Raw genomic sequence first — 26,449 nt, 5'->3', positions numbered from 1 at the left:
TGGTTAAATCCCTGAGACCTGATCAGGCGTACCTGAGGACTCTGTGAGAAGCTGGGGAAGTGATTGCCTAGACCCTTGTTGTGATATTTGTATAATAGGTAGTAACAGGTGTGGTGCCAGAAGACTGGAGGTTGGCTAACATGGTAGGAAAGGTGGTAAGGAAAAGCCAGGGAACTGGTGAGCCTGGCATCAGTGGTAGCCAAGTTCATAGAACAGATTAGCTTCATAGAATCCCTACAGAGTGGAAACCAGCCATTTGGCCCATTGAATTTACACTGACCCTCTGAAGAGCATCCTACGCCTGTATTTCCCATGACTAACCCAACTAGTCTGAGCACAATGAGCAATTTAGTGTGCACCTAAAGCTGCACATCTTTGGACTGAGAGAAAACTGCAGCACCCAGACAAAACCCACACAGACACAGGAAGAATACGCAAACTCCACACTGGCAGATGCCCTAGGCTGGAATTGAACACCAGTCCCTGGCACTGTGAGACAGCAGTGCTAACTACTGAGCCACCGTGCCACAATTTTTGTTGGAGGGAATCCTGAGGAACATGATTTACATGTATTTGGAAAGGCAAGGACTAATTAGGGATTGTCGAAATGGCTTTGTGCATGGAAATGGTGTCTCACTAACTTGATTGAGTTTTTTGAAGAAGTAATGAATAGGATTGATGACGGCACAGCTTTGGACGTATCTATATGGACTTCAGTAAGGCATTTGACAAGGTTTCTCATGGTACACTAGTTAGCAAGGTTAGATCATGGTTAGTAAGTTTGCAGATGACAACAAAATTGGAGATGTAGTGGACACAGAAGGTGGTCCCCTCCAGCCCCAACACACCCGGCACTTTTCCCTGCAACTGCAGGAAGTGCTACACCTGCCCCTACACCTCCCTTCTCACCCCCATTTCAGGCCCCAAGAAGACTTTCCACATCAAGCAAAGATGTTCACCTGCACACCTGCTAATGTGGTATACTGTATCTGATGTTCCTGTTGTGGCCTCGTCTACATTGGGGAAACCAAGAGGAGGCTTGGGGACCGCTTTGCAAAGCACCTATGCTCAATTCACAATAAACAACTGCACCTCCCAGTCACAAACCATTTCAACTGCCCCTCCCATTCCTCAGATGACATGTACATGCTGGGCCTCCTGCAGTGCCACAACGGTGCTACTCAAAGGTTGCAGGAAAAGCAACTCATATTCCACTTGGGAACTCTGTAGTCTAATGGTATCAATGTGAACTTCACAAATTTCAAAATCCCCCCTCCCCCTACCACATCGCAAAACCAGCCCAGCTTGTCCCCGCCTCCCTAACCTGTCTTTCCTCCCACCTATACCCTCCTCCCACCTCAAGCCCCACTCCTATCTCCTACCTACCAACCTCATCCTGCCCCCTTGACCTGTCCGTCCTCCCTGGACTGACCTATCTCCTCCCTACTTCCCCACCTACACTCACTTTTACTGGCTCCATCTCCGTCTCTTTGACCGGTCAGTCTCCTCTCCGTCTATCTTCTCCTCTATCCATCTTCTCTCCGCCTCCCCCTCTCTCCCTATTTATTTCAGAACCCCCTTCCCCTCCCCCATTTCTGAGGAAGGGTCTAGGCCCGAAACGTTAGCCTTCCTGCTCCTCTGATGCTGCTTGGCCTGCTGTGTTCATCCAGCTCTACACCTTGTTATCTCAGGTTCTCCAGCATCTGCAGTTCCTACTACCTTAGATGGCAACTGGATTTTGTTCAGATGGGCCAACATGCTAAGCAGTGGTTGATGGAGTTTACTTTAGATAAACGTAAGGTGCTGCATTTTGGAAAGGCAAATCAGGGCAAGACTTATACACATAATGGTAAAGGTCCTGGGGAGTGTTGCTGAACGAAAAGACCTGAGAGTGCAGGTTTAGTTCCTTGAAAGTGGAGTTGCACGTAGATAGGATGGTGAAGGCGGCATTTGGTCTGCTTGCCTTTATTGGTCAGTGCATTGACTATGGAAGTTGGGAGGTCATGTTGCAGCATATAGGACATTGGTTAGCCCACTTTAGAATAATGCACGTAATTCTGGACTCCCAGCTATAGGGAGGATATTGTGAAACTCGAAAGGGTTCAAATAGCATTTACAAGGACGTTTCCAGGGTTGAAGGGTTTGACCTTTAGGGAGAAGCTGAATAGACTGGGGCTATTCTCCCTCAGGCATCAGAGGCTGAGGGGTGACCTTATTGAGGTTTATAAAATCATGATGGGCAAAATAAAATCATGAATAGCCAACATTCTGGTCATGAATCAAGTGCCAGGATGTCAAAAGAATCATTTAAAATAAAGAAAGAAAATATGAGCAAATATACTAAGAGATACAGAATGTGAGAGAAGGCAAAAGTAAAGTCACAAAAAAAATTACAACAGCAACACAAAAGACAAATGATACAGCTAAGAGAGGACATGATCAGTTGTGAAGGCTGCCATCATATAACAACTAAATGATATGTTATTATAGTGCTTTAATTTTACATGTTGATAAAGAGGATTTGCAGTTACACTTACTTAGTCAAGGAAAAAGATGTTGTTGTGCTCATTTATCCTACAACATTCTGATTTCAGACAAAAGGCTTTCAGGATTATAAAAGATAATCCATTTGGGCCCAACTTATAACAATAGTTGTTTAGGTGACAGAAACAGGTCCGTTTCAACAATAACGATAAAGTAACTGCAGTACCTGCATGTATTAAGAGTTTCAAGCATCTCAAAGATTTGTGAGTTGCAGCTTCATGGATTGGACACCAACCACGGTTGTCAGCAATGTCAAGACTATAACCTTTCTGAATCAAGGTTTTCAGAAGTTCTACATTTCCATTTTTTACAGCATATCCAGCAGCTGAACAAGTATTAGAGTACGCCTCAGTGAAGTCCATTCTGCAGGTCTGAATTAATAAAATAAGAATATTAAATTGAGGTCAGAAAATTTTAATATCATCTCACACCTATATCACAAAAGTTGGTGTCTAAATATAAAAAAAAAGTCAATTTGACTAAAAAACTAAAATCAAACAAAAACACTTCAATGCATTAGAGGTTCTCGTGTAATTATTAGAAAAGGTGTTCTAATACCTTTTAACAAAATTTAATGCACATTAAAAGTCTCCAGAGAATTAGAGGTTAATTAGTATCTCTGTAATAAACTAATCTGCCATGGCTACCTGATATTGAAATTAATCATTATTTCCCCCAAGTGGGTAAAACGTAAGCATGAGAAAAAAGTGGGTGAATTAAACAGGTAAATTGAGGTATCCGGGATTCTCCACACATTGCCCGAACAGGTATTTGACTTAAACAAATGAACAAAAGATAAGAACATAAGAAATAGGAGCAGGAATAGGCCATCCAGCCCATCGACCCTACTCCACCCTTCAATAAGATTATGGCTGATCTTATAACGGACTCAGCTGCACTTGCCCAACCACTCACCCTCAATAACCTTCAATTCCCTTATTGTTCAAAAATCTATGTTTGTCTTAGAAATATGCAACAAAGTAGCTTCAACTGCTTCACTGCACAGAGAATTCCAAAATTCACAACTCTTTGAGTTAAGGAGTTACTCCTCAACTTAGTCCTAAATCTATTCCCCCTTATTTTAAGGTTATGCCCCTCAGTTCTAGTCTCACTTGCCAGTGGAAACGATCTCTCTGCTTCAATCTTATCTATTCCCTCCATAATTTTATGTTTCCACAAGAAACCCCCTATTTTTCTTCCTATAAGAAACCCAATTTCAAGCAAGATTATCTGACATTTGTAGCATTCAAATTTCTTCTCCCAGTAAAAATGATTTAAGGAAAGCTATTTATTTCCATTCTTCTTGATCCTCATAACCCCGTTATAATTCTCTGCTTCTAAACATTTATCCAGTTTTGCTTCAAACAGATACGGTCGTCTGTCAAAAGCAGTGTCTGTAGAAAATCATCCCATGTGTGACAATACTGTGCCTTTAAGAGATGAGTTCTGTCCTGTTTCTCTTGCAGAGGGGCATTGTCACGTGCCGAAATGTCTCCTGCAAACAGGCAGTTGGCAAACAGCTTTTGAGTTCTCCAGGTGTTTTTTTTAAAAAACAAAAGAATCTTGAGTGGGAGAGAGATAGTAGGAACTGCAGATGCTGGAGAATTTGAGATAACAAGGTGTAGACCTGGAAGAACACAGCAGGCCAAGCAGCATCAGAGGAACAGGAAGGCTGACGTTTTGAGCCTAGACCCTTCTTCACCTGAAACATCAGCCTTCCTTCTCCTCTGATGCTGCTTGGCCTGCTGTGTTCATCCAGCTCTACGCCTTGTTATCACAGAATCTTGAGTGGATAGGGTCTGGCCTGACACAGAGCTAGGAAGGCTTGCAGTTTTGTTTACAGTTAGTGAGAAGGTTCCTGCTGGCTGCTGCATCTAAAACCTTGAATTCCCTACTGCTAGAGTGAAGTCTTAGACAGCAAGGCTTCCTCTTAGAAATCAAAAGGGGGCGAATTATGTTTTTCTGCAGGACTGGAGTCATGAGAATCATAACCGATTTATCAATTGCATTTTTATCAGAGGGTGTTTTCTTCGAATACTGCCTACGTTGGAACAGTTAATATCAGGGGTTAAATAACACATTATCTTGTAAAGTATTTCAATAGAGTAAAGTAAAGCCAATTTTTCTGTTAACTGTGTTATAAAATTAAAATGGGTTTTGATTAAAGCTTAGTGGTGAGCCAATCGAATCACGTGAGGAACACAAACCTTGCACTTGCCTATAAAAAAATATAAAAATTAGGGTCTAGACTATCTCCATAATATATTTTGGAGGGGTCTGGTCTGTTCAATAACACATGTTCCAAGAACTCTCTGCTTCAACAAGCTAAAAAGCTCCACCTTGACAAAGAGAGTTGTAACAATCCTTGAAATAACAATTTTCTGATGGAAATCAAAACAAGCCGGCTATTCACAAAAACCCCAGAATTAAGTCTCCTGCATAAAACAGTCATCTGCTCACCTATAAGGGCAAAGGAGTCAATAACCAGTGGTTCTCTTTGAAGACTGGGATAATAATGATGCTATGAAAAGCAGAGTTATTATATTCATTTATACAGTCAATGAGCATAACACCAGGAAGGGATTTTGGATGGGAATTTATGGAAAGATGATCAGGAGAAAAGACAAGGGTCTACAAAATAACTCAACTTAAAAGTACAGAGAGGAAGATGGAAGCAAAACTATATAAAAAAAGGGGTTCAAAAGCAGTGAAGAAAGTCGAACAGGCACTTTTTGGTGACAAAAGGCTTTGAGAGCTCCTTGTGCTTCTCGTTAAAAGTGAAAATTGAGGTTTAAGTTATTTTTAAATAATTAATCATGTTGACTTGATCAAACAAATGGGAATTAAATTAGAAATAGTAGGAACTGCCAATGCTGGAGAAACTGAGATAACAAGGTGTAGAGCTGGATGAACACAGCATGCCAAGCAGCATCAGAGGAGCAGGAAAGCTGATGTTCTGGATCTGGACCCTTCTTCAGAAAGGTTCTGAAATGCCAGCTTTCCTGCTCCTCTGATGTTGCTTGGCCTGCTGTATTCATCCAGCTCTACACCTTGTTATCTGAGAATTAAATTATGTTTTGTTTAACTGAGAACAGTTTATTTCAGGAAGAAATCCATAAGATCAGGACCAAAGTAAAGTTTAAGGTTTTATTGCAATTTTATATTTGAAGCTAATGTAAACTTTGGTTAATACATTAGAATGATTTGACATGAGAAGCTTTGACTCAAAGACACAACTATGTCTTAAAACATTTAAGTTTTGTAATTTACTATAGGTATCACATCTATTGGTATACGTATGCATGTGGGCTTATGTACAGAAATATGAACTGGGTTCATAGTTAACTCACTAGAAGGTAACATCACCTTCTCTAAGCCAGTGATTCTTTTTTGAATGTAAAGTGCAACCCAGGATTTATACTGAAGAAAACATTGAATATAGATCTGGTTTTTCTATTCATTTGTAGTATGAGGGTGTTGCTGGCTGGCCAGCATTTGTTGCCCATCCCTAGTTGCCCTTGGGAAGGTGGTGGCGAGCTGCCTTCTTGAACCGCTGCAGTCCATCTGCTGTAGGTTGTCCCACACTGCCATTAGGAAGGTATTTCCAGGATTTTGACCTAGCGACAGTGAAGGAATGGCGATATGTTTCTAAGTCAGGATGAGGCATGGCTTGGAGGTGGTGATGTTCCCATATGTCTGCTGTCCTTGCCCTCCTAGACGCAAGTGGTCGTGAGTTTGGAAGGTGCTGTCTGAGGATCTTTGGTGAACTTCTGCAGTGCATCTTGTAGATAGTACACACTGCTGCCACTGGTGAGCTGCTTTCTTGAACCATTGCAGTCCACCTGCTGTGGGTTGACCCACAATGCCATTAGGAAGGGAATTCCAGGATTTTGACCCAGTGGTAGCAGTGGAATGGCATTATATTTCTAAGTCAGGGTGGTGAGTGGCTTGAAGGGGAACTTCGAAGTGATTGTGGTCCCATGTATCTGCTACCCTTGTCCTTCCATATAGAAGTGGTCATGGGAGTGGAAGGTGTTGGCTGAGGATCTTTGGGGAATTTCTGCAGTGCATCCTGTCAAATGTACACACTGATGTCACTAAGCGAAGGTGATGGAGGGAGTGAATGCTTGTGGATGTAGTGCCAATCAAGCGGGCTGCTTTGTCGTGGATGGTGTCAAGCTTGAGTGTTGTTGGGGCTGCACTCATCCAGGCAAGTGGGAGTATTCCATCATCCTCTTGACTTGTGCCTCGTAGATGGTGGACAGCCTTCGCGGAGTGAAGGAGGTGAGTTATTCACTGCAATATTCCTAGTTTCTGACTGCTCTTGTAGTCATTGTGTTTATGAGGTGAACCAAGTTGAGTTTCTGGTCAATGATAACCCCCAGGACGCTGATAGTATAGGATTCAGTGGTGGTAACACAATTGAATGTCAAAGGGTGGTGGTTACATTGTCTCTTATTGGTGATGGTCATAGCCCGGCATTTGTGTGGGGAAAATGTCATTTGCCACTTGTCAGCCCAAGTCTGGATACTGTCCACAGCTTGTTGCATTTGAATACGGACTGCTTTAGTGTCTGAGCAACCACAAATGGTGCTGACCATTGTGCAATCATCAGCAAACATCCCCACTTCTGATCTTATGATGGAGTGAATGTCACTGATGAAGCAGCTGAAGATGGTTAGGCCAAAGACGTTATCTTGAGGAACTCCTCCAGAGATGTCCTGGAGCTGAAACGATTGACTTCCAACAACCCTGGCCATCTTCCTATGTGTCAGGTATGACTCCAACCACGAGCAAGTTTACCAGCTGATACCCACTGATTCCAGTTTTGCTAAGGCTCCTTGATACCACATTCTGTCAAATGCAGCCTTGACGTCAAGGGCTGTCACTCTCACCTCACCTATGGAATTCAGCTGCTTTGCCCATGTCTGAACAAAAGCTGTATGAGGTCAGGAGCTGAATGGACCTGACGGAACCCAAACTGGGTGTCAATGAACAGGTTATTGCTTGATCAGAATTCTTGATAGCACTGTTGATGACACCTTCCATCACTTTACTGGTGACTGAGAGTAGACTGATGGGGTGGTAATTGTGATCAGAGATAATGGGAACTGCAGATGCTGAAGAATCCAAGATAACAAAGTGTGAAGCTGGATGAACACAGCAGGCCAAGCAGCATCTTAGGAGCACAAAAGCTGACGTTTTGGGCCTAGGCCTAGGCCCGAAACGTCAGCTTTTGTGTTCCTAAGATGCTGCTTGGCCTGCTGTGTTCATCCAGCTTCACACTTTGTTATCCAGGGTGGTAATTGGCTGGATTGGATTTGTCCTGCTTTTGTGTGCAGAACACACTTGTGCAATTTTCCACATTGCCAGATAGATACCAGTATTGTAACTGTCCTGGAACAGCTTGGCTAGGGGAACGGCAAGTTCTGGAACACAAATCTTCAGTACAATTGCCAGAATGTTGTCAAGGCCCATAGCCTTTGCAGTATCCAGTGTCTTTAACCATTTCTTGATATCACATGGAGTGAATCAAATTGACTTGGGACTGGTATCTATCATGCTGGGGATAACTGGAGCAGGCCGAGATGAAACATCCACTCGGCATTTCTGGCTGAAGGCTGTGACGAAAGCTTCAGCCTTATCTTTTGCACTTATGTCCTGGGCTCTTCCATTATTGAGATTGGCATTATTTGTGAAGCCTCTTCCTCCAGTGAATTGCTTAATTGTCCACAACTGGATTTGGCAGAACTGCAGAGCTTAGATCTGCTCTGTTGGTTGTGGATTGCTTAACCTTGTCACTTGCTGCTTTCGCTGTTTGGCATGCAAGTAGTCCTGTTCGGTGGCTTCACCAGGTAGAAACCTCATCTTCAGATATGCCTGGTGTTGCTCCTGGCATGTTCTCCTGGACCAGGATTAATCCCCTGACTTGATGGTAATGGTTGAGTGGACGACATGCTGGGCCATGAGGTTACAGATTGTGCTGGAGTACAATTCTGCTGCTGTCAATGGCCCACAGTGCCTCATGGGTGCCTAGTCTTGAATTGCTAGATCTATGTGACATCCATCACCATTTAGCATGGTGATAGTGCCACATCAGACGATGGAAGTTACTCTCAACGTGAAGGCGCGTCTTCATCTCCACACAGACTGTGCAAGGGTCACTCTTACTGATACTGGACAGTTGTAACTGCAACTGACAGATTGGTCAGGATGAGGTCAAGTATGTTTTTCCTTCTTGTTGGTTCTCTCACCACCTTCCTCAGACCCAGCCTAGCAGCTACGTCCTTTAGGACCCGGCCAGCCTGATCTGTAGTATTACTACTGAGCCACTCTTGGTGGTGGACATTGAAACGCCCCATCCATACATGTTGTGCTATTGCCATCCTCAGTGTTTCCTCTAAGTGTTGTTCAATATGGAGGAATACTGATTCATCAGCTGAGGGAGGATGGTATGTGGTAATCAGCAGCAGGTTTCCTTGTCCATGTTTAACCTAAAGCAACGATACTTCGTGGGGTCTGGAGTTAATGTTGAGGACTCCAAGAGTAACACCCTCTGTATACCATGGTACCACCATCTCAGCTGGGTTTGTCCTGCCAGTGGGACAGGAAATATCCAGGGATGGTGATGGTGGTGTCTGAGACATTGTCTGTAGGGTATGATTCTGTGAGTATGACTGTTTCACACTGTTGCTTAACCAGTCTGTGAGACAGCTCTCCCAATTTTGGCACTAACCCCCAGATGTCAGTGAGGAGAACTTTGCAGGCTTGACAGGGCTGTTTCCGCCATTGTCTTTTCCAGTGCCAAGCTTGACGCCAGGTGATCTGTCCGGTTTCATTTCTTTAAGACTTTGTAACAATTGGTACAACTGAGTGGCTTGCTAGGCCACTTCAGAGAGCAATTGAGAGTTAACCACATTGCTGTGAGTCTGAAGTCACATGTAGACCAGACAAGTGAGGGTGACAGACTTCCTTCACTGATGGACATCAGTGAACCAGATGGGTTTTTCCGACAATTGGCAAAGATTTCATGGCGATCAGTAGATTATTAATTCCAGATTTTTTTTATTACTGAATTCAAATTCCACCATTTGACATGCTGGGATTCGAACCTAGGTCACCAGAACATTAGCTGGAATTCTGGAGTAATTGTCTAGCAATAATACCACTAAGGCTATCACCCACCCATTCAAGTAGTTTTTAAACGCTATATAAATATGAAAGAAAGCACGTATGATTCCTCATTTCGTTCTTAACTTACCAGTCTTAGTATGATAAACTGTGACTATACATTATCTGCCGGTATCTTCAAATCTGGATTGTCGTTTAAAACTCAAGTCAAACAATCCATCAAATGGTTATCTTTGAGGCTGGCATGATATTTGGATTTGATTATCTTCACTGAGAAGAATGCCATCTCAAGAGGTATGTGGAGGCAAAGTAAGCTTTTACTTTAAAAGCACAGGATGATAGCAGTGTATCTTTTTCTCTGTTTGAGTCTCCAGAAATGACTGTACCCTTGATTATACTTTCACCTCAACGTCATTTTTCACAGTATCTCCATATCAACTCCAATGCTTTTTAAATCAAACACCTGATGGAATTTGGTAGCAAACCCACCCATGTCTACTTGAAAGAATGGATTTGAGACAAATATGATGACTTGTTCCATAACATCCAATTCCTGAAGTCACCTGTTAAAATCCTTCGATAACATCCCAAAGAATCATTTTCCTTTGTCTTTGATTTTTTTCCCCTCGCATTTTCTCCAGATTCAGCATTTTATTTTTGAATTGGAGGACCACAGATCCAATTTCAATTTGAATGCATTCACAGCACTAACTTGTGATAAGTCTGTCCTTTCAGAGGTTCACATGATGAGCTCAATGATCAGCTCATTTAGTTGTGGTGTTATGTCTGTACAGAATCTGAAGTCAAGCAAACACATTGTCTGACAGCTTACTACACAAGCTTAATGGAGCTGAGGGAAAAAGAGGGAGGATGCCACAGGAAAAAGCGCATTATTGCGTTTAATGGAATGGACTTTAAAGGAGAAGCAAGAGTGATCTAGCAGGATATAGTGTTCAAAGGAGGAGAAGGCACCAAAAAAAATGAATGAGGTGCCAATGTAACAACAATGGCAGAATTACAGCCAGACAGACCCTTTTGGAGTTGGATGCAATGATTTTGCCACAGGGAACCAAGTATATATGTCGACACAGCAAGCTGACAAAACTAGAGTGCAAAATCAGCCCTAAATCCCTGAAGGCGTCAGCACAGGTAGACAGAGTGGTGAAGGCAGCATACAGGATTCTTCCTCATTTAGCCAGAGTGTAGAATATAGGAACAAGAAGTCCTGTTACAACTTAATAAAACATCAGTTATGTCACAGATGGAATGCTGTGTACAGTTCTGATCACCACACGACTGGAAGGATGTGATTGCACTGGAAAGGCGATTCTCCAGGATCTTGCCTGGGATGAAACGTCTCAGTTATGAGGAGAGTCTAGATAGGCTAGGTTTGTATTCTTTGGAGCAGAGGAGACTGAGGAAGTGATCTAATGGAGGTATATAAAATCATGAGAAGTATAAACAGAGCAGATAATGAAAATCTCTTCCCCGTGTGTATCTAAGACAAAAGGGCATAACTTTAAAGGTGAGAAGCAAGTGGTTTAGAGGTGTTCAAAGAAAAGAAATTTTCACCTGAATGGTGGTAGATACAACAAACATGCTGCCTGAGAGGGTGGTATCAGTAGGTACTCTTGCAACATCTAAGAAGCATCTGGATGAATACATAAAATATCGAGATATAGTAGTCTATGAATCATGTGCAGGTAAGTGGGATTCATTAGTTTGGCATTTGTCAGTCAGTACGGACATAATAAGGGCCTGTTTCTATGCTGTATGACTCTAGAGCCATGTGAAATTAAAAGTTGGGTAACAGGAGAGTTAGAACACGAGCATCAGCTATAAATTTACCCAATGACTTTGTGAGCATTTGAGTAATTGTGGATAATAGGAACTTTTGATAGCCTAAGCCAGCAAAGTTCTGAGCAAGCTCAGGTTTATGGAGGGTGAAAGACAGGAGAACAACCAGGGCTGCATTAGAATCATCTAGAGGTAATACAGGCACAGAACAGGTTTTCAGGAGGTGATAAGCTAACGCACATGTTCTAATCAACCTGTTTATAGAGGTTATTACATACCTTGGGAGCAGGTGGAACTTGAACCCCGGTCTCCTGGCTACTAGTGACACTACAATTGCACCAAAAGAATCCCTTTGAAATAGATCACGTGTTGTCTAATGAAATTCACTGATTAACCACAGGAGCAACAATGGAGACACTGTTTTCATCCCCTACAATTTTAATTCAATATTTCCTAATTTCCCGCTCAGGGATGTTGCTACATACCTCTAGAATAAATTGGACTTAAAACCAGACCTCCTGGCTCAGGGATAGGGGCATTATCACTCTGCCAAAAGACCATCTCAATGATGAGCTGAGGAAGGATGGAGACAGAAAGGTTAGAAGTAAACATAGTTGGTCTTAGGGATGAAGTACAGGTGCTGTCAGAAATTCATGTCTGGATAAAACAGGACACCAGATTACAAATGTTATTTTTCAGCCTGACAGAGTGACCAGGGAGTGGGATGGAGTCAAGCACTCAAACAGAGACTTGACAAGGAGTGAACATAATCTTAGATCTTCCCAATATTTGGCTGGGAAAGACTTATCCTCAGTCAGGATTGGATCTCAAACATGCAGCATGACAAGACATAGACAGTGGACAGGTTGAACGATATAGCAAATATACAGCTGGACTTTATTAGTGTATATGTAGCACTTATGTTATGCTTTTCTATCACTAAGGGGCAGCGCTTAGATGAGAAACATCAGTGTGAGAAGGATAAATCATTAGAGAAGTCCAGAGATAAGAGAAAACAGTTGAAATAGAGGTCAATGGAAACAATTTGTTGGCTGCTCTGGACTGTCTCATCCAGCTGAACAACAATGGGTAGGTCCTGAAAGAAGGTATGGTGGTCAACCTCAAAGACAGCAGGTAGGATGGGAAGGGACAGTTTGTTTCAGTCAAGTAGAATGCTATTTATTAAAGAAGTTTGAAGGTGTTCAACAAGGTTGAAGGTTTGACGTTTGATGTGTCAAGGAAAAGTGGGCAATATTTGGTGAGTGACCAATACATACAAGAAGAAGAGAAGTTGGAGAGAGACATTAGTTTGCAAAACCAGAATGTCCAGAGTGGATCTATTTGAGGAGTGCACTGATACACTCGAGTTTAGAAGGATGAGAGGGGATCTGATTGAGACGTATAAGATTATTAAGAGATTGGAGGCAGGAAGCATGATTCCACTGATGGGTGAGTCCAGAACCAGAGGACACAGTTTAAAAATAAGGGGTAGGCCAGTCAGAACAGAGTTGTGGGAAAATTTCTTCACCCAGAGAGTGGTGGATATATGGAATGCTCTGCCCCAGAAGGCAGTTGAGGCCAACTCTCTGGATACTTTCAAGAAAGAGATGGATAGAGCTCTTAAAGCTCTAGGAATCAAGGGTTATGGGGATAAGGCAGGAACAGGATACTGGTTGTGGATGATCAGCCAAGATCATAATGAATGGTGGTGCTGGTTCGAAGGGTCGAATAGCCTACTCCTGCACCTATTGTCTATTGTCTATAACGAAAGCATATTTCAAGAGGAGAGGGATAAGCCCCAAGGAAACGTTGTCAGACTCACATTATCAGATAACATAGGGATTGTAGAATCTCTACAATGTGGCAAGAGGCCATTCAGGCAATTGAATCTGCACTGACCCTCCGAAAATCATCCCACCCAGACCCTGTCCCCACAACCCTGCATTTACCACAGCTATCCTACCTAGCCTGCACGTCCCTGGACACTGTGGGTTGTTTACCATGGTCAATGCACCCAACCTGTACATCTCTGGGCAGTGGGAGGAAACCAAAGCACCCAGTGGAAACCCACACAGACTTGGTTAGAACATTCAAACTCGACACAGACAAATGAACAAAAAAGTTTGATGCAGTGATGGTTTCATCAACAGGGCTGGAATACAAATTAAGCTATCTTTCAGTTATACTAAAGCCTGCTCAATCCCAAGTTCAACATTCAGTTGTGGCTACCCAAACCCAATGGATGGAATGATGATGCAAAGGCTACAGCCCAAAATGACACTTAGAGTTAACACTAAAATGAAACAAAGAACTTTGGATGCTGAAGATCTGAAACATGAAAAAGAAATTGCTGGTGAAAGTCAGCAGATCTGGCAGCATCTGTGAAGAGAAAGTAGAGTTAACATTTTGAGTCTGGTGACCCCTCTTCAGAACAAGGTGGGCCAGTGATCTCCGTTGGCACCATAACAAATCTGAATTTGTTGAAGTGTCAATTAAAGATAACTAAGAAAATCAAGACAGAATTCCAGCAAATTAAGAAGTTTGAGATGTCATCTAACTTACTTGTTTGCAGTAATAAAAGGATTTCCTCTGGTGGGAAATTTAGAAGAATGGAGCACATTCCCAAATTAACTTTATGAAAATCTGGAACATTGTCTCCCTCCCCACCTACTTGCCAGACGACTCAACATCCTAAACCTACCACCAGCCTGGACCAGACCAGATCTCCCCTAGTACCAGACCCAACCAAACACCCCCTCCTACCACCAGACCCAATCCCCATCAACACATCGGGCCTCCCTAAACTAATTTCTCCTATCCACATTGAACTAATCTAAACACTGCATCACTTACTTGGAAGCCTAACTCCTCCCCACCTGGCATTCTACTTCCTAATCATCTAGCATATTACTTACCCGGCATCTACCATCCCAACTATCTTGTAGCCTACAATCCCCGCACCCAAACATCACATTTACCTTATGTATGCTTTTTGACAGCAACTATCAAAATGAAAGTCAGGATCTTTAAATTTTAGAATACAGCAATTGATTGCTGTGAAACGTGGGCACGGTTTACTTTCCCCCACAGTTTGGCTCCACAAAAATAAACTGTCAAAATGGAGGTAAAGCTCCTCTCAGGAATGCAGAGGTTTCTCCTTTCATTACAAAAAAAATGGACTAGAAAATCTGGTCTAATGTTTCCACACGTGGGTGAGTCCAGAATTAGGGAGCACTGCATTAAAATAGTGTTGACCCTTATGGGGCAGAGATGAAGAGAAATATTTCTCTCAGAGGGTTTGCAACTTCAGAATTCTCTGCCTCGGTGGACGCACAGTCAATGCATATTTTAAGGCAGAATTTTGATCGGCAAGGGAATCAAAGGTAATCGAGGTAGACAGAAATATGGAATTCAAAACACAACAGAACAACCATGATCTTATTGAATGACACCGCAAGCACGAGGGCCGAATGATTTACGTACGTTCTTGGTCTCTAAAGATCGAAAGGCTCGATCCTGAGCCGGTGCTCCGGTATCCAACAAGCCGTGTTACTTGATACGACCAACTTTCTGATCTGATTGGAAAAAGAACTACAGGGTGACACACAGACAAGCGGCATGTACAGGAGATTAAGGTAGATAGGAATCATGGTTACAACTCCGGGTGTAAACCAATTGTTCAACAGCAGGCGATTACAATTAATAAAGACAGAAAATGCTGAGCAGTTCAGACTGTATCTGAACTTCAGCTGTACGATTACCAACCTGAAACTTTAATTATCTTTTTCTCTCTGTAAATAATGCCAGACCTGTTCCGTATTTCCTAAGTTTTTCTGTAGGGTTTCCGGCATCCGTGATACTTTGCTTTTCTGTCAACACCTACGATGAACCTCACTTCGAATGATGACAGTGAAGGAGCGGCCCACGGGTCTCCTCCAGGCGCAACACACCCACAAGATCCGGCTGTGCTGCAAAAAGAAACGAACGGATGCAGCACCAGAAAATAAAGTCTGTTGCCCAGAAATGCTCGAGTCCTCCGTTACCAAGAGTCACCGTCACCTCGAGCCTCAACTTCCTGTTGTGAAGTCGCCAGCGCATGTACGTTGGTTCGCTCACGTGGCTGACGATGAGCTGGAGCGTCTGTCCTTCAACGATAAGTTAAACCTGAGGCGGGGGGCGTGTGGTTCACTTGCTCCTCTCTCCCTATTTATTTCACAACCCTCTCCGATGAAGGGTCTAGGCCCGAAACGTCAGTTTTTGTGCTTCTGAGTTGCTGCGTTCATCCAGCTGCACCCTGTGTTATCTTAGGGGGGGGGGTGTGGGCGTGTGTGTGAGACACACGATTCCGGGTCACGTGACGTTCGGCGGTAGCGGAACTACATTTCCCATGAGACACTTGGAGCGCCACGCTGCGTGCATGCGCGTTCCCGCCGTTGATGAGTCGGTTCTGGGTTTGATCGCGGCGGGGATTGATCGCTCGGTTTACGGTTAAGAAAGGACACGGTCGCTGTGGTGAGGGACTGTCGGCAATGTGGATATTCGGGTACGGCTCGCTGATATGGAAAGTGGATTTTCCTTACCAGGAGAAGTTGGTGGGTTACATTCGGGGCTACATCCGTCGATTCTGGCAGGGCAGCACCGACCACCGGGGTGTCCCGGGCAAGGTGAGTCACAGGTAGGCGGCCTGGGCTCTCGGCACCGGCCCTGGGCTGCTCCAAATATCCGACCCCAGCTGAGACGGCTGTTTAAATCCTGGCGGCTGCAGAAGCAGAGACGGTGGGATTGGAAAAGCGTTCCCTCTCAGCCACACTCCTGATCTTAGGGAGCGGCGGTGTCCCCTTGCCCAAGCCGCATGGGGTGCTCTCCCCTCACCTTCTCCAGATGGTCACAGATCAGGCCATTGAACATGTGCAGGACAGAATTTATCTCTTTATGCTGGACATGCAAGCAACCAGTGGTTTCATTTCGTAGTTTTTGTGTTGCTTTCAACAGCGAATGTCTAGAATAAGTCGTCCAATAATATTTGCCTGGCACCGTAACATTGGTAAAAACTAAGCCAAAATAAAACAGTTATGATTGTTGGAAATCAGAAACGCAGGCTGGAAGACCCGAGCACCTTCTTCCATATCCTTACCCGACCCCACTCACCGGGACTTGTCACCTGTGCTGCTACCAAAACCGACCTGTTGTCAGGTACTAATGGTTCCCGATTAGCAGTTGTTGATTCCATCAAGCTGACCTTCACCTTCACCCATTTCTGTTTGCCCAGCCGTTGTGTCTACTTCTCTCTATCCTCCATCTCCACCTATCATCTACTCCTGCTCCCTCCCCAACCCATATTCAACATCTATACCAACATTTTCCCAGCTACAATCAGTTCTGAAGAAGGGTCACTGGACCTGAAATGTTAACTCAGCTTTCTCTCCACAGATGCTGTTAGATCTGCTTAGTTTTTCCAGCAATTTCAGTTTGTTACCAATAAATATGGATCAGCTTTAATTAGGGTTAGACAATTGCATTAGTGATTGAATTTAATTTTAACTTTTGGATATGTTGTCTTGTTTACTTAAGTTTTGCTGGTCAGTCTTGGGGAAATAATTTTCTCCTTAAGTTAAATTTCAAGAATTGCAGCTGTGATTCCCTTTCTGCTAACATGTTCTTTGCATGCTATTCTGACAGTTTCAATACTTAGCATTTGTCAGGTAAAACATTGCACACTTTCCATATGTTGGCCACAATAACTTAGTGTAGTCACACACTCAGTGGTAGCTTATTGGTGCTTTAAAAGGAGGAACTACCACACATTTCATGTAAAATAGTGTAGAACTTGACTTTTCAGGGCAATAGCCTACATTTTGAACTATTGCCCTGCGCTTGAATTAGACTATATTTCCTTTTCATTTCTCTCCTTTGCTTTCTATTTTGAACACATTTATTTCTTGCTATTGTACAGCATCACTTCATTGCCTTAATGAGCACTATGTACGTCTAGGATCCTCGGGTACCAGCAAGGGAAATCTTAAAGAATCCCAAGGTATTTCAAGTAAGGTTTGGTTGTTGGATAGCAGTTAAGAGCAGGATGTTATGCTGTCCAGCCTAGGAATGTAATGATAATAAAATGTGAGGCTGGATGAACACAGCAGGCCAAGCAGCATCTCAGGAGCACAAAAGCTGACGTTTCGGGCCTAGACCCTTCATCAGAGAGGGGGATGGGGGGAGGGAACTGGAATAAATAGGGAGAGAGGGGGAGGCGGACCGAAGATGGAGAGTAAAGAAGATAGGTGGAGAGGGTGTAGGTGGGGAGGTAGGGAGGGGATAGGTCAGTCCAGGGAAGACGGACAGGTCAAGGAGGTGGGATGAGGTTAGTAGGTAGCTGGGGGTGCGGCTTGGGGTGGGAGGAAGGGATGGGTGAGAGGAAGAACCAGTTAGGGAGGCAGAGGCAGGTTGGACTGGTTTTGGGATGCAGTGGGTGGGGGGGAAGAGCTGGGCTGGTTGTGTGGTGCAGTGGGTGGGGGGGGATGAACTGGGCTGGTTCATCCCCTCCCCCCACTGCACCACACAACCAGCCCCAGCTCTTCCCCCCCCCCCCCCCCCCCCCCCACTGCATCCCAAAACCAGTCCAACCTGTCTCTGCCTCCCTAACCGGTTCTTCCTCTCACCCATCCCTTCCTCCCACCCCAAGCCGCACCCCCAGCTACCTACTAACCTCATCCCACCTCCTTGACCTGTCCGTCTTCCCTGGACTGACCTATCCCCTCCCTACCTCCCCACCTACACCCTCTCCACCTATCTTCTTTACTCTCCATCTTCGGTCCGCCTCCCCCTCTCTCCCTATTTATTCCAGTTCCCTCCCCCCATCCCCCTCTCTGATGAAGGGTCTAGGCCCGAAACGTCAGCTTTTGTGCTCCTGAGATGCTGCTTGGCCTGCTGTGTTCATCCAGCCTCACATTTTATTATCTTGGAATCTCCAGCATCTGCAGTTCCCATTATCTAGGAATGTAATGATATTGCATTATCCTTGCTGCCACCTAGTGGAAATTGGCCAAGTTGACAATTAATTAAGCCCAAGATCAGTCTGTATATACAGTGCCTTGACTTTACTACATGTAATCTTCCTTTTTTCATTACTTCCTTAATTAATATTTTTGATATCAAACATAACTTAACTGTTTGATACCTCGTAGTATTGATATATCTCATATGAATTGTTGCTGCATGATTGCAAGCCATTACATAGATACTTTCATTTCCCCCAAGTTATTTTGTAAAGACGGGCTGGGGTGAAATAAATTTAATGAACTACAGCAGTACATATTGAGTCATCATTGAACAAATAAAAGTTGTTTGGCTTTAAATGGTGGGCTTAAGAATGCAGAAAAATAAATGTTGATGTTTTAAAGACAGTTCACATCACAGACAAGGAACTTTAGGAGGTCTTAGAATGTAAAGTTGAATAAATCTCCAGCATCTGATCAAATGTATCCCAGAATGTTGTGGCAAGTAAGGGAGCAAATTGCAAGATCCCTTGCAGAAATATTTGCAGTATCTATAACTACAGTGTTTGGCTCATTTTTCAGAGATCCTCACGGACTTGATGCAAGAGCACTGACCTGGTTACAAAAACACAATCCTTTATTATTAAGCAAGTACAAGCTGCAGAGGATTGCTGTACGCAACCCAGCACAGAGTGCCAAGCATCATGAGCAATTCTGTCCGAACAGGGGACAGTCCCCCGCTTTTATACCTTTGAAATTGGCAGATACATAAAACAGTTACTACATCTGAAACCACACGTATGTGTGGTCATGCCGCAATAACGAGAACAGGATACACTTTGTGACAATCAAAGCTGTATGACAATGACAGGACGTGATTTCAAGCGGTGACTACTGCCTGGCTTGATCAAAGGTCATTGACCTGGCCATTTCAGCAGAAACAGGGGTAGGCGGCAGTGTGGCAGGTACAGCCATAAAGATTACAGAGCTTGAGACAGCAAGGTGTAGAGCTGGATGAACACAGCAGGCCATGCAGCATCATAGGAGCAGGAGAGCTGACGTTTCGGGCCTAGACCCCGGAAACATTAGCTCTCCAGCTCCTACGATGCTGCTTGGCCTGCCGTGTTCATCCACCTCTGCACCTGTTGTCTCAGATTCTCCAGCATCTGCAGTTCCTACTATCTCTGGAACAAAGATTACAGCTTAGTGCTTTTTGTGTTTACAGATGTATCACACTCCCACATATGTTTCACACCCAATCCTATTTGGGCAGGAAGTTGACTGTTCACATACCCCTGTATGAGGAGATAAGGAGCATAAAAATTCATGGGATGTTAACCCATTAACATCTCATTCCCTCCTTTTATCATTCCACGATAACCTATATCACGGCTGAGAAGGCAGCTACTAGTATGTCGGTAATAATTCCTCAACAAGATTTCAGGCATACCAGGAACACGCAGTAAACAATTACGACAGTCGATAAGAAAACCCACCCATGAGTAAGTATAAGCCCCAAGAACTGCCCAGAGGCCATCCCAACCATCCTTCCCCAGGTCGGGGTCCTTCTCTGTACTGGTCCAACTGACCCTGTATAGCTTCGATAGCTTGAGTAATATTATAGGATTCATCGGTAACATGGGTAATGCACTTATCCCCCATAATCGTATATACTACTCCTTGCTGAGCCAGCTGGTAGTCCACTGCATACCAGGTTTGCTGAGCATAGAGCCAAAGTTCAACTAATTCTCGATTTACTGCTTCCAATGCCAACATCATGCTATTTCCTAGGACAGCCAGTCCACTCATAAGGTAGTCTCAGTTTTTAGTGGACACCATCCCTGAGAAGACTCCCAAAGTGACAGTTCCCAGCAAGCCATATGCCAAGGGAGAGAGATAATGGGAACTGCAGATGCTGGAGAATCCAAGACAACAAAATGAGGCTGGATGAACACAGGCCAAGCAGCATCTCAGGAGCACAAAAGCTGACATTTCGGGCCTAGACCCTTCATCAGAGAGGGGGATGGGGTGAGGGTTCTGGAATAAATAGGGAGAGAGGGGGAGGCGGACCGAAGGTGGAGAGAAAAAAAGATAGGTAGGGAGGGGATAGGTCAGTCCAGGGAAGACGGACAGGTCAAGGAGGTGGGATGAGGTTAGTAGGTAGATGGGGGTGCGGCTTGGGGTGGGAGGAAGGGATGGGTGATTGATGACTGTATTGGCGCCGCCTCTTGCTTCCCAGAGGAGCTCGAACAGTTCATCCACTTCACCAACACCTTCCACCCCAACCTTCAGTTCACCTGGGCCATCTCCAGCACATCCCTCACCTTCCTGGACCTCTCAGTCTCCATCTCAGGCAACCAGCTTGTAACTGATGTCCATTTCAAGCCCACTGACTCCCACAGCTACCTAGAATACACCTCCTCCCACCCACCCTCCTGCAAAAATTCCATCCCCTATACCCAATTCCTCCGCCTCCGCCGCATCTGCTCCCACGACAAGACATTCCACTCCTGCACATCCCAGATGTCCAAGTTCTTCGAAGGACCGCAACTCCCCCCCCCCCCCCCCCACAGTGATCGAGAACACCCTCGACCGCGTCTCCCGTATTTCCCTCAACACGTCCCTCACACCCCGCCCCCGCCACAACCGCCCAAAGAGGATCCCCCTCGTTCTCACACACCACCCCACCAACCTCCGGATACAACGCATCATCCTCCGACACTTCCACCATCTACAATCCGACCCCACCACCCAAGACATTTTTCCATCCCCAACCCTGTCGGCTTTCCGGAGAGACCACTCTCTCCGTGACTCCCTTGTTTGCTCCACACTGCCCTCTGACCCCACCACACCCGGCACCTTCCCCTGCAACCGCAGGAAATGCTACACTTGCCCCCACACCTCCCCCCCTCACCCCTATCCCAGGCCCCAAGATGACATTCCACATTAAGCAGAGGTTCACCTGCACATCTGCCAATGTAGTATACTGCATCCACTGTACCTGGTGTGGCTTCCTCTACATTGGGGAAACCAAGCAGAGGCTTGGAGACCGCTTTGCAGAACACCTCTGCTCAGTTCGCAACAAACTACTGCACCTCCCAGTTGGAAACCATTTCCACTCCCCCTCCCGTTCTTTAGATGACATGTCCATCATGGGCCTCCTGCAGTGCCACAATGATGCCACCCGAAGGTTGCAGGAACAGCAACTCATATTCCGCTTGGGAACCCTGCAGTACAATGGTATCAATGTGGACTTCACCAGCTTCAAAATCTCCCCTTCCCACACCGCATTCCAAAACCAGCCCAGTTCGTCCCCTCCCCCCACTGCACCACACAACCAGCCCAACTCTTCCCCTCCACCCACTGCATCCCAAAACCAGTCCAACCTGTCTCCGCCTCCCTAACCTGTTCTTCCTCTCACCCATCCCTTCCTCCCACCCCAAGCCGCACCCCCATCTACCTACTAACCTTATCCCACCTCCTTGACCTGTCCGTCTTCCCTGGACTGACCTATCCCCTCCCTACGTCCCCACCTATACTCTCTCCACCTATCTTCTTTTCTCTCCATCTTCGGTCCGCCTCCCCCTCTCTCCCTATTTATTCCAGAACCCTCACCCCATCCCCCTCTCTGATGAAGGGTCTAGGCCCGAAACGTCAGCTTTTGTGCTCCTGAGATGCTGCTTGGCCTGCTGTGTTCATCCAGCCTCACATTTTGTTGCCAAGGGAGAGCCCAGGGTGACTGGATCCTACAATTCAGCGCAAATCTCCTTGCTTATGGAGCGTGTGACAATTTGTCACCGAGTATGCGCTCGTTGGGGACAAGGGACCGTGAGAGGCCCAATCGTGCCAACAGCAAACAGCACCGGTAAAGTTGGAGTAGCAGTAGAAAAGGTCCCATTGAGAAGGAAAACAAATTCCTTCTTAGCACCCTAGCAGGTAATGGACTCACGTACTATCTTGTAACTATTCCAGGAGGAGTGACCCTTAATTGGAAGTCCGAGGAGTTAAATGGAAATGTCCCATACCCCATTTCTATATGGGTGCCATTACAACTCCCACAAGTCCACTGTATGCCTGAAGTCACATTTACCAGTTCTGATTCCAAACAGGGGCATTTTAATAGCCCTCCTTTAGTTGTACAAGTTTGTTTTACACACTGATGGGGCCAGGAAGCATTAGGGGGATGGTTGGTGACATTTACTAAGGCATATAAACAACAGCATCCAGTACCATTAAAACAAAGCGGATAGCTGGTAGGATCTATACAGTTGGCCCCTTCCTTCCCAGACTTAGGTTTAGTATCTGCACAATTGAAGGGGCTGTTAACTATCAATTCCACACATCAACCCTGCACATCCCTCCTCCAAGTTCTTGTCTCCCCTTGGCAAGGATCACCAGAATAATCTACTTCATAGAGTTGGTGAGGGTTTCATCCTGGGGTTACTACAAATAAAGTCTCTACAGATTGTGCTAGCGGATAACACACTGTTCGATTACCATGCAGTTGGATATGTATCCTATAAAACAAATTGTCCTCCAGGCCTATTACCACAAAGGTGGCCATATTACCGTAAAGACAAAGTCTTTAGGGCATCTGAGGGCCCTATTGTTTACAGTCACTCAGATGGATCCAGTGACTCTGTCCTCGGACTTTGACTGCCGTTGGCGTCTGAAGGAGTATTTGGGGGTCCTTTCCACCTGGGTCCGAGCTTGAAGCGATCCCAGTCTTTGATCAGCACCAGGTCTCCCATTTGCAGTCTGGGGGCTTCGTTCTGGTCATCTGCGTTCTGATCTGTCACTTGTGATGGTGGTCCGAAGGTATGCTTTACCTGTGAATGGAGAAACTTTGGAGACGATGTTAGCTGCTGAAAGTATCTTTGCAGTAGGAGCAGTACAGTTGCATTCAAAAACCTCATGGCTCCATTAGGGGCGGCACGGTGGCTCAGTGGTTAGCACTGCAGCCTCACAGCACCAGGGACCCGGGTTCGATTCCAGCCTCAGGAAACTGGCGGAGTTTGCACATTCTCCCCTTGTCTGCGTGGGTTTCCTCCGGGTGCTCCAGTTTCCTCCCACAGTCCAAAGATGTGCAGGTTAGGTGGATTGGCCATGCTAAATTGCCAGTAGTGGTCAGGGTGTGTGGGTTATAGGGGGATGGGTCTGGGTGGGATGCTCCAAGGAGCGGTGTGGACTTGTTGGGCCGAAGGACCTGTTTCCACACTATAGGGAATCTAATCTAATTTCTTCTCCCATAATATTTAAGTCTATGTGGGCAGGTGGGTCTGTCGGCATCCCAAAAGGACCTGCTGGGTCGGCCATAAATTATTTCTGCAGCCGACAGTCCGATGGTCAACTGTGGGGTCATTCTCGTATGATACAGGGCTAAAGGCATGACCTTCAACCAGTTGAGGCCTGTTTCAGACAGTAATTTAGTTATTCTGGTTTAAAGAATCCCATTCGCCCTTTCCACTGTTCCTGCCGCCTGAGGGTGGTAAGTGCAATGGATTGCTGCTGGATATGCAGCACCTCACATTGTTCTTGGTTGATTTTTCTGACAAAGTGGGGGCCATTGTCTGAACTAATCTGTTGAGACACTCCAAACCTTGGTATGATCTCTGTCAGTAGTAATTCAATCCATCTGCTAAATACATCAACAATCACAAGACAGTACTTATAGCAGTGTACACATGGTAATTCAATAAAATCCAGCTGAAAACATTCAAATGGTCCACCTGGCAAGGGCATTCTTCCTGGTGAGCATCTCACCCCCGGCCAACATTGTTTTGCTGGCATGTCAAATATGATGCTATACGAGACTGGGCTGCCTCAGCCAGTCAGGGGTGCCACCAGGTATGGAGCATGATACCACTCATTCCCTCCTTGCTGAGGTGGGTATCAGAATGAAGATAATCAATGAGCAAAGACAACAAAGCATCAGGTATACGCACTTGGTGGATTTGGAGTAACTCAAAAGCCTGACGACATAGAATGCGAACATCCATGCACCTTCCAAATGTCCTTTTCAGAGGCAGGGGTGTTCCCCCTGCCAGCGCTGAACAGTGACAATATCTGGCATTCCCGTTGTGTTCGAAGCAGGCAAGTGATTTATCACCTGATTGCTCATAGAGGGCACAATAAAAGTGTGATCTGCAGCAGTCTGTTTGGCAGCCTGAGCGTTGCCCTAAGTAACTAGAGTCTTCAGAGGCATGGGCAACGCATTTGATAATAGCCAATTATTTAGGGAAAGGATTACCTGGAGAAGGTTTGGACATACAAAGAATTCTGGACGGGCATGCCCGGTGGGGCAGAGGGGTGCCTTCTCCAGTCCTCCTCGTCTTGCTCGTCTATGTCATTACTTTGGAACAACATCGGCAAGACAGATAGTTCAGGAGGTACCTCCGATTTTTCTTTTTCATCAATTCAGCCTACCACTCTAATCCCTGTTCTGTTTCGTCTTTCCCTTTGCAGCCCTTCTTGTTTAACCCTTTCCCTTTCATTATCACAGGCACTAATCCCTCTTGTACAAGCATTATCCACCCAACTGGCCAGCTTTGATTTCTCAATCAGCTCCTCCACTCTTTTTTTTCCCTCCAGGATGACAGTAAAACTTTACATTTGCTTCCCGCATTTCATTTCCAAATGGCCTCTTCAGCTTTAATACATTGGTCTACACCCCAAGTTCCCCCAAATGGCCAAATTTCATTTCCCAATTTCTTATTTAGGCATGCCGACAGACGTCTGAACTGTTCTTCATTTTCGGGGTCGTCCTGACATAGCCGATGCAAAGGGGTTCTGGTACCCGACTTATCCAACATCTGTACCATTTTAATGCTTCAACTTCTTATTTATCTCTATATACTAGTCCAGTGTCCTTGGTCTCCACGCCCACTTCAGGGTCCTGACCTTCACGTGGGGGATTTCCCCTCTTAACAACCGGTCTAAGGCAGGGTGATTGAGACTGACTGTAGTTATCCTTTACTTTAGGTACTATGTTCCAGGGACTCAAACCCTGGTATTGGAGGACTCTAACCTCTGAATTCCTGACACTGATAGTAGGGAGGACTCTAACCTCCCTGCTGAATTCCAGGGGGACTCTAACCTCCCAGAATTTAGTTTATCAATCTGTACTGACCTGGGGACTCTGATCCTATGCCCGGATGTTAATCAGTGTACAAGATCGTGAGTTATCTCAGGGTTCAGTCAGTACAGAGCCACGTAGAACAAGGGGCTGCACAAGTGGTATATTAGTGAGAGAGACCAAGGTGAATCATAACTTGTGGGCCCGTCTGTCTCATGTCACTGACACTCGAATGATCACTTATTCAGTCCTCCATGTACGACCGCTGTACGGGTTGGAACCCTGCCCTCAGCGCCAAATGTTAGGTTCGTTTTTTCAGTGACCCTCACCTACCTGATGCAAGAGCAAGATACTGACTTGGTCACAAAAACACAATCTTTTATTATTAAGCAAGTACAAGCTGCTGAGGATCGCTGTACGCAACCTGGCACAGAGTGTTGAGTGTTGTGAGCAATTCTGTCTGAACAGGGGACAATCCCCTGCTTTTATACGCTTGGAATTGACAGATACATAAAACAATTACTATGTCTGAAACCACACGAGTGTGTGGTCACACTGCTACGAGAACAGGAAACAGCTTTGATCGTCACAAAGTGTATGATAATGACAGGATGTGATTTCAAGCGGTGACAACTGCCTGGCTTGATCAAGGGTCACTGACCTGGCCATTTCAGCATAAACGGGTAGGCGGCAGTGTGGGTAGAGCCATAAAGAGTACAGAGCTTAATGCTTTTTGTGTTTACAGATGTTTCACACCCCGATGTATGTTTGACACCCAATCCTATTTGGGCAGGAAGTTGAGACAGTGTTCGCATACCCCTGTATGAGGAGATAAGGAGCATCAAAATACATGGGATGTTATCCATTAACATCTCAATGGGTGAGGTGCTGATGACTGGAGGGTAGC

General features: G+C 45.2%; 2 protein-coding genes and 1 long non-coding RNA gene across 6 annotated transcripts in view; 1 reads left to right on the top strand and 2 right to left on the bottom strand.

Annotated features, from left to right (window-relative positions):
• asb3 (ankyrin repeat and SOCS box containing 3) overlaps positions 1–15,813 on the bottom strand; it is an 85,277-nt gene extending 69,464 nt beyond the window's left edge. For 2 of the 3 annotated variants that reach the window (XM_048535714.2, XM_048535715.2), the window contains exons 1-4: positions 15,238–15,813; positions 14,956–15,047; positions 11,958–12,045; positions 2,711–2,915 (exon numbers count right to left, since the gene is read on the bottom strand). In XM_048535714.2, coding sequence (XP_048391671.1) covers positions 2,711–2,906 — 196 coding nt within the window. In that variant the 5' untranslated portion in view covers positions 2,907–2,915; positions 11,958–12,045; positions 14,956–15,047; positions 15,238–15,813. The remainder of the gene's footprint in view (positions 1–2,710; positions 2,916–11,957; positions 12,046–14,955; positions 15,048–15,237) is intronic. The other variant, XM_048535712.2, reaches the window with a different exon arrangement.
• chac2 (ChaC, cation transport regulator homolog 2 (E. coli)) overlaps positions 15,591–26,449 on the top strand; it is a 49,914-nt gene continuing 39,055 nt past the window's right edge. The window contains exon 1 of one of the 2 annotated variants that reach the window (XM_048535716.2): positions 15,591–16,136. In XM_048535716.2, the coding sequence (XP_048391673.1) occupies positions 16,002–16,136 (135 nt within the window). In that variant the 5' untranslated portion in view covers positions 15,591–16,001. The remainder of the gene's footprint in view (positions 16,137–26,449) is intronic. The other variant, XM_048535718.2, reaches the window with a different exon arrangement.
• The window catches only part of LOC125454682 (uncharacterized), a 57,857-nt gene continuing 53,564 nt past the window's right edge, over positions 22,157–26,449 (bottom strand). Inside the window, exon 4 of the long non-coding RNA XR_007248081.2 lies at positions 22,157–23,311. This is a non-coding gene — a long non-coding RNA (uncharacterized LOC125454682). The remainder of the gene's footprint in view (positions 23,312–26,449) is intronic.

Source organism: Stegostoma tigrinum, chromosome 9, assembly GCF_030684315.1.
Source record: "Stegostoma tigrinum isolate sSteTig4 chromosome 9, sSteTig4.hap1, whole genome shotgun sequence".
NCBI classification, from domain to species: Eukaryota; Metazoa; Chordata; class Chondrichthyes; order Orectolobiformes; family Stegostomatidae; genus Stegostoma; species Stegostoma tigrinum.
Note: the sequence above shows the minus strand (reverse complement) of the source record. Positions and strands in the feature narration are given on the sequence as shown.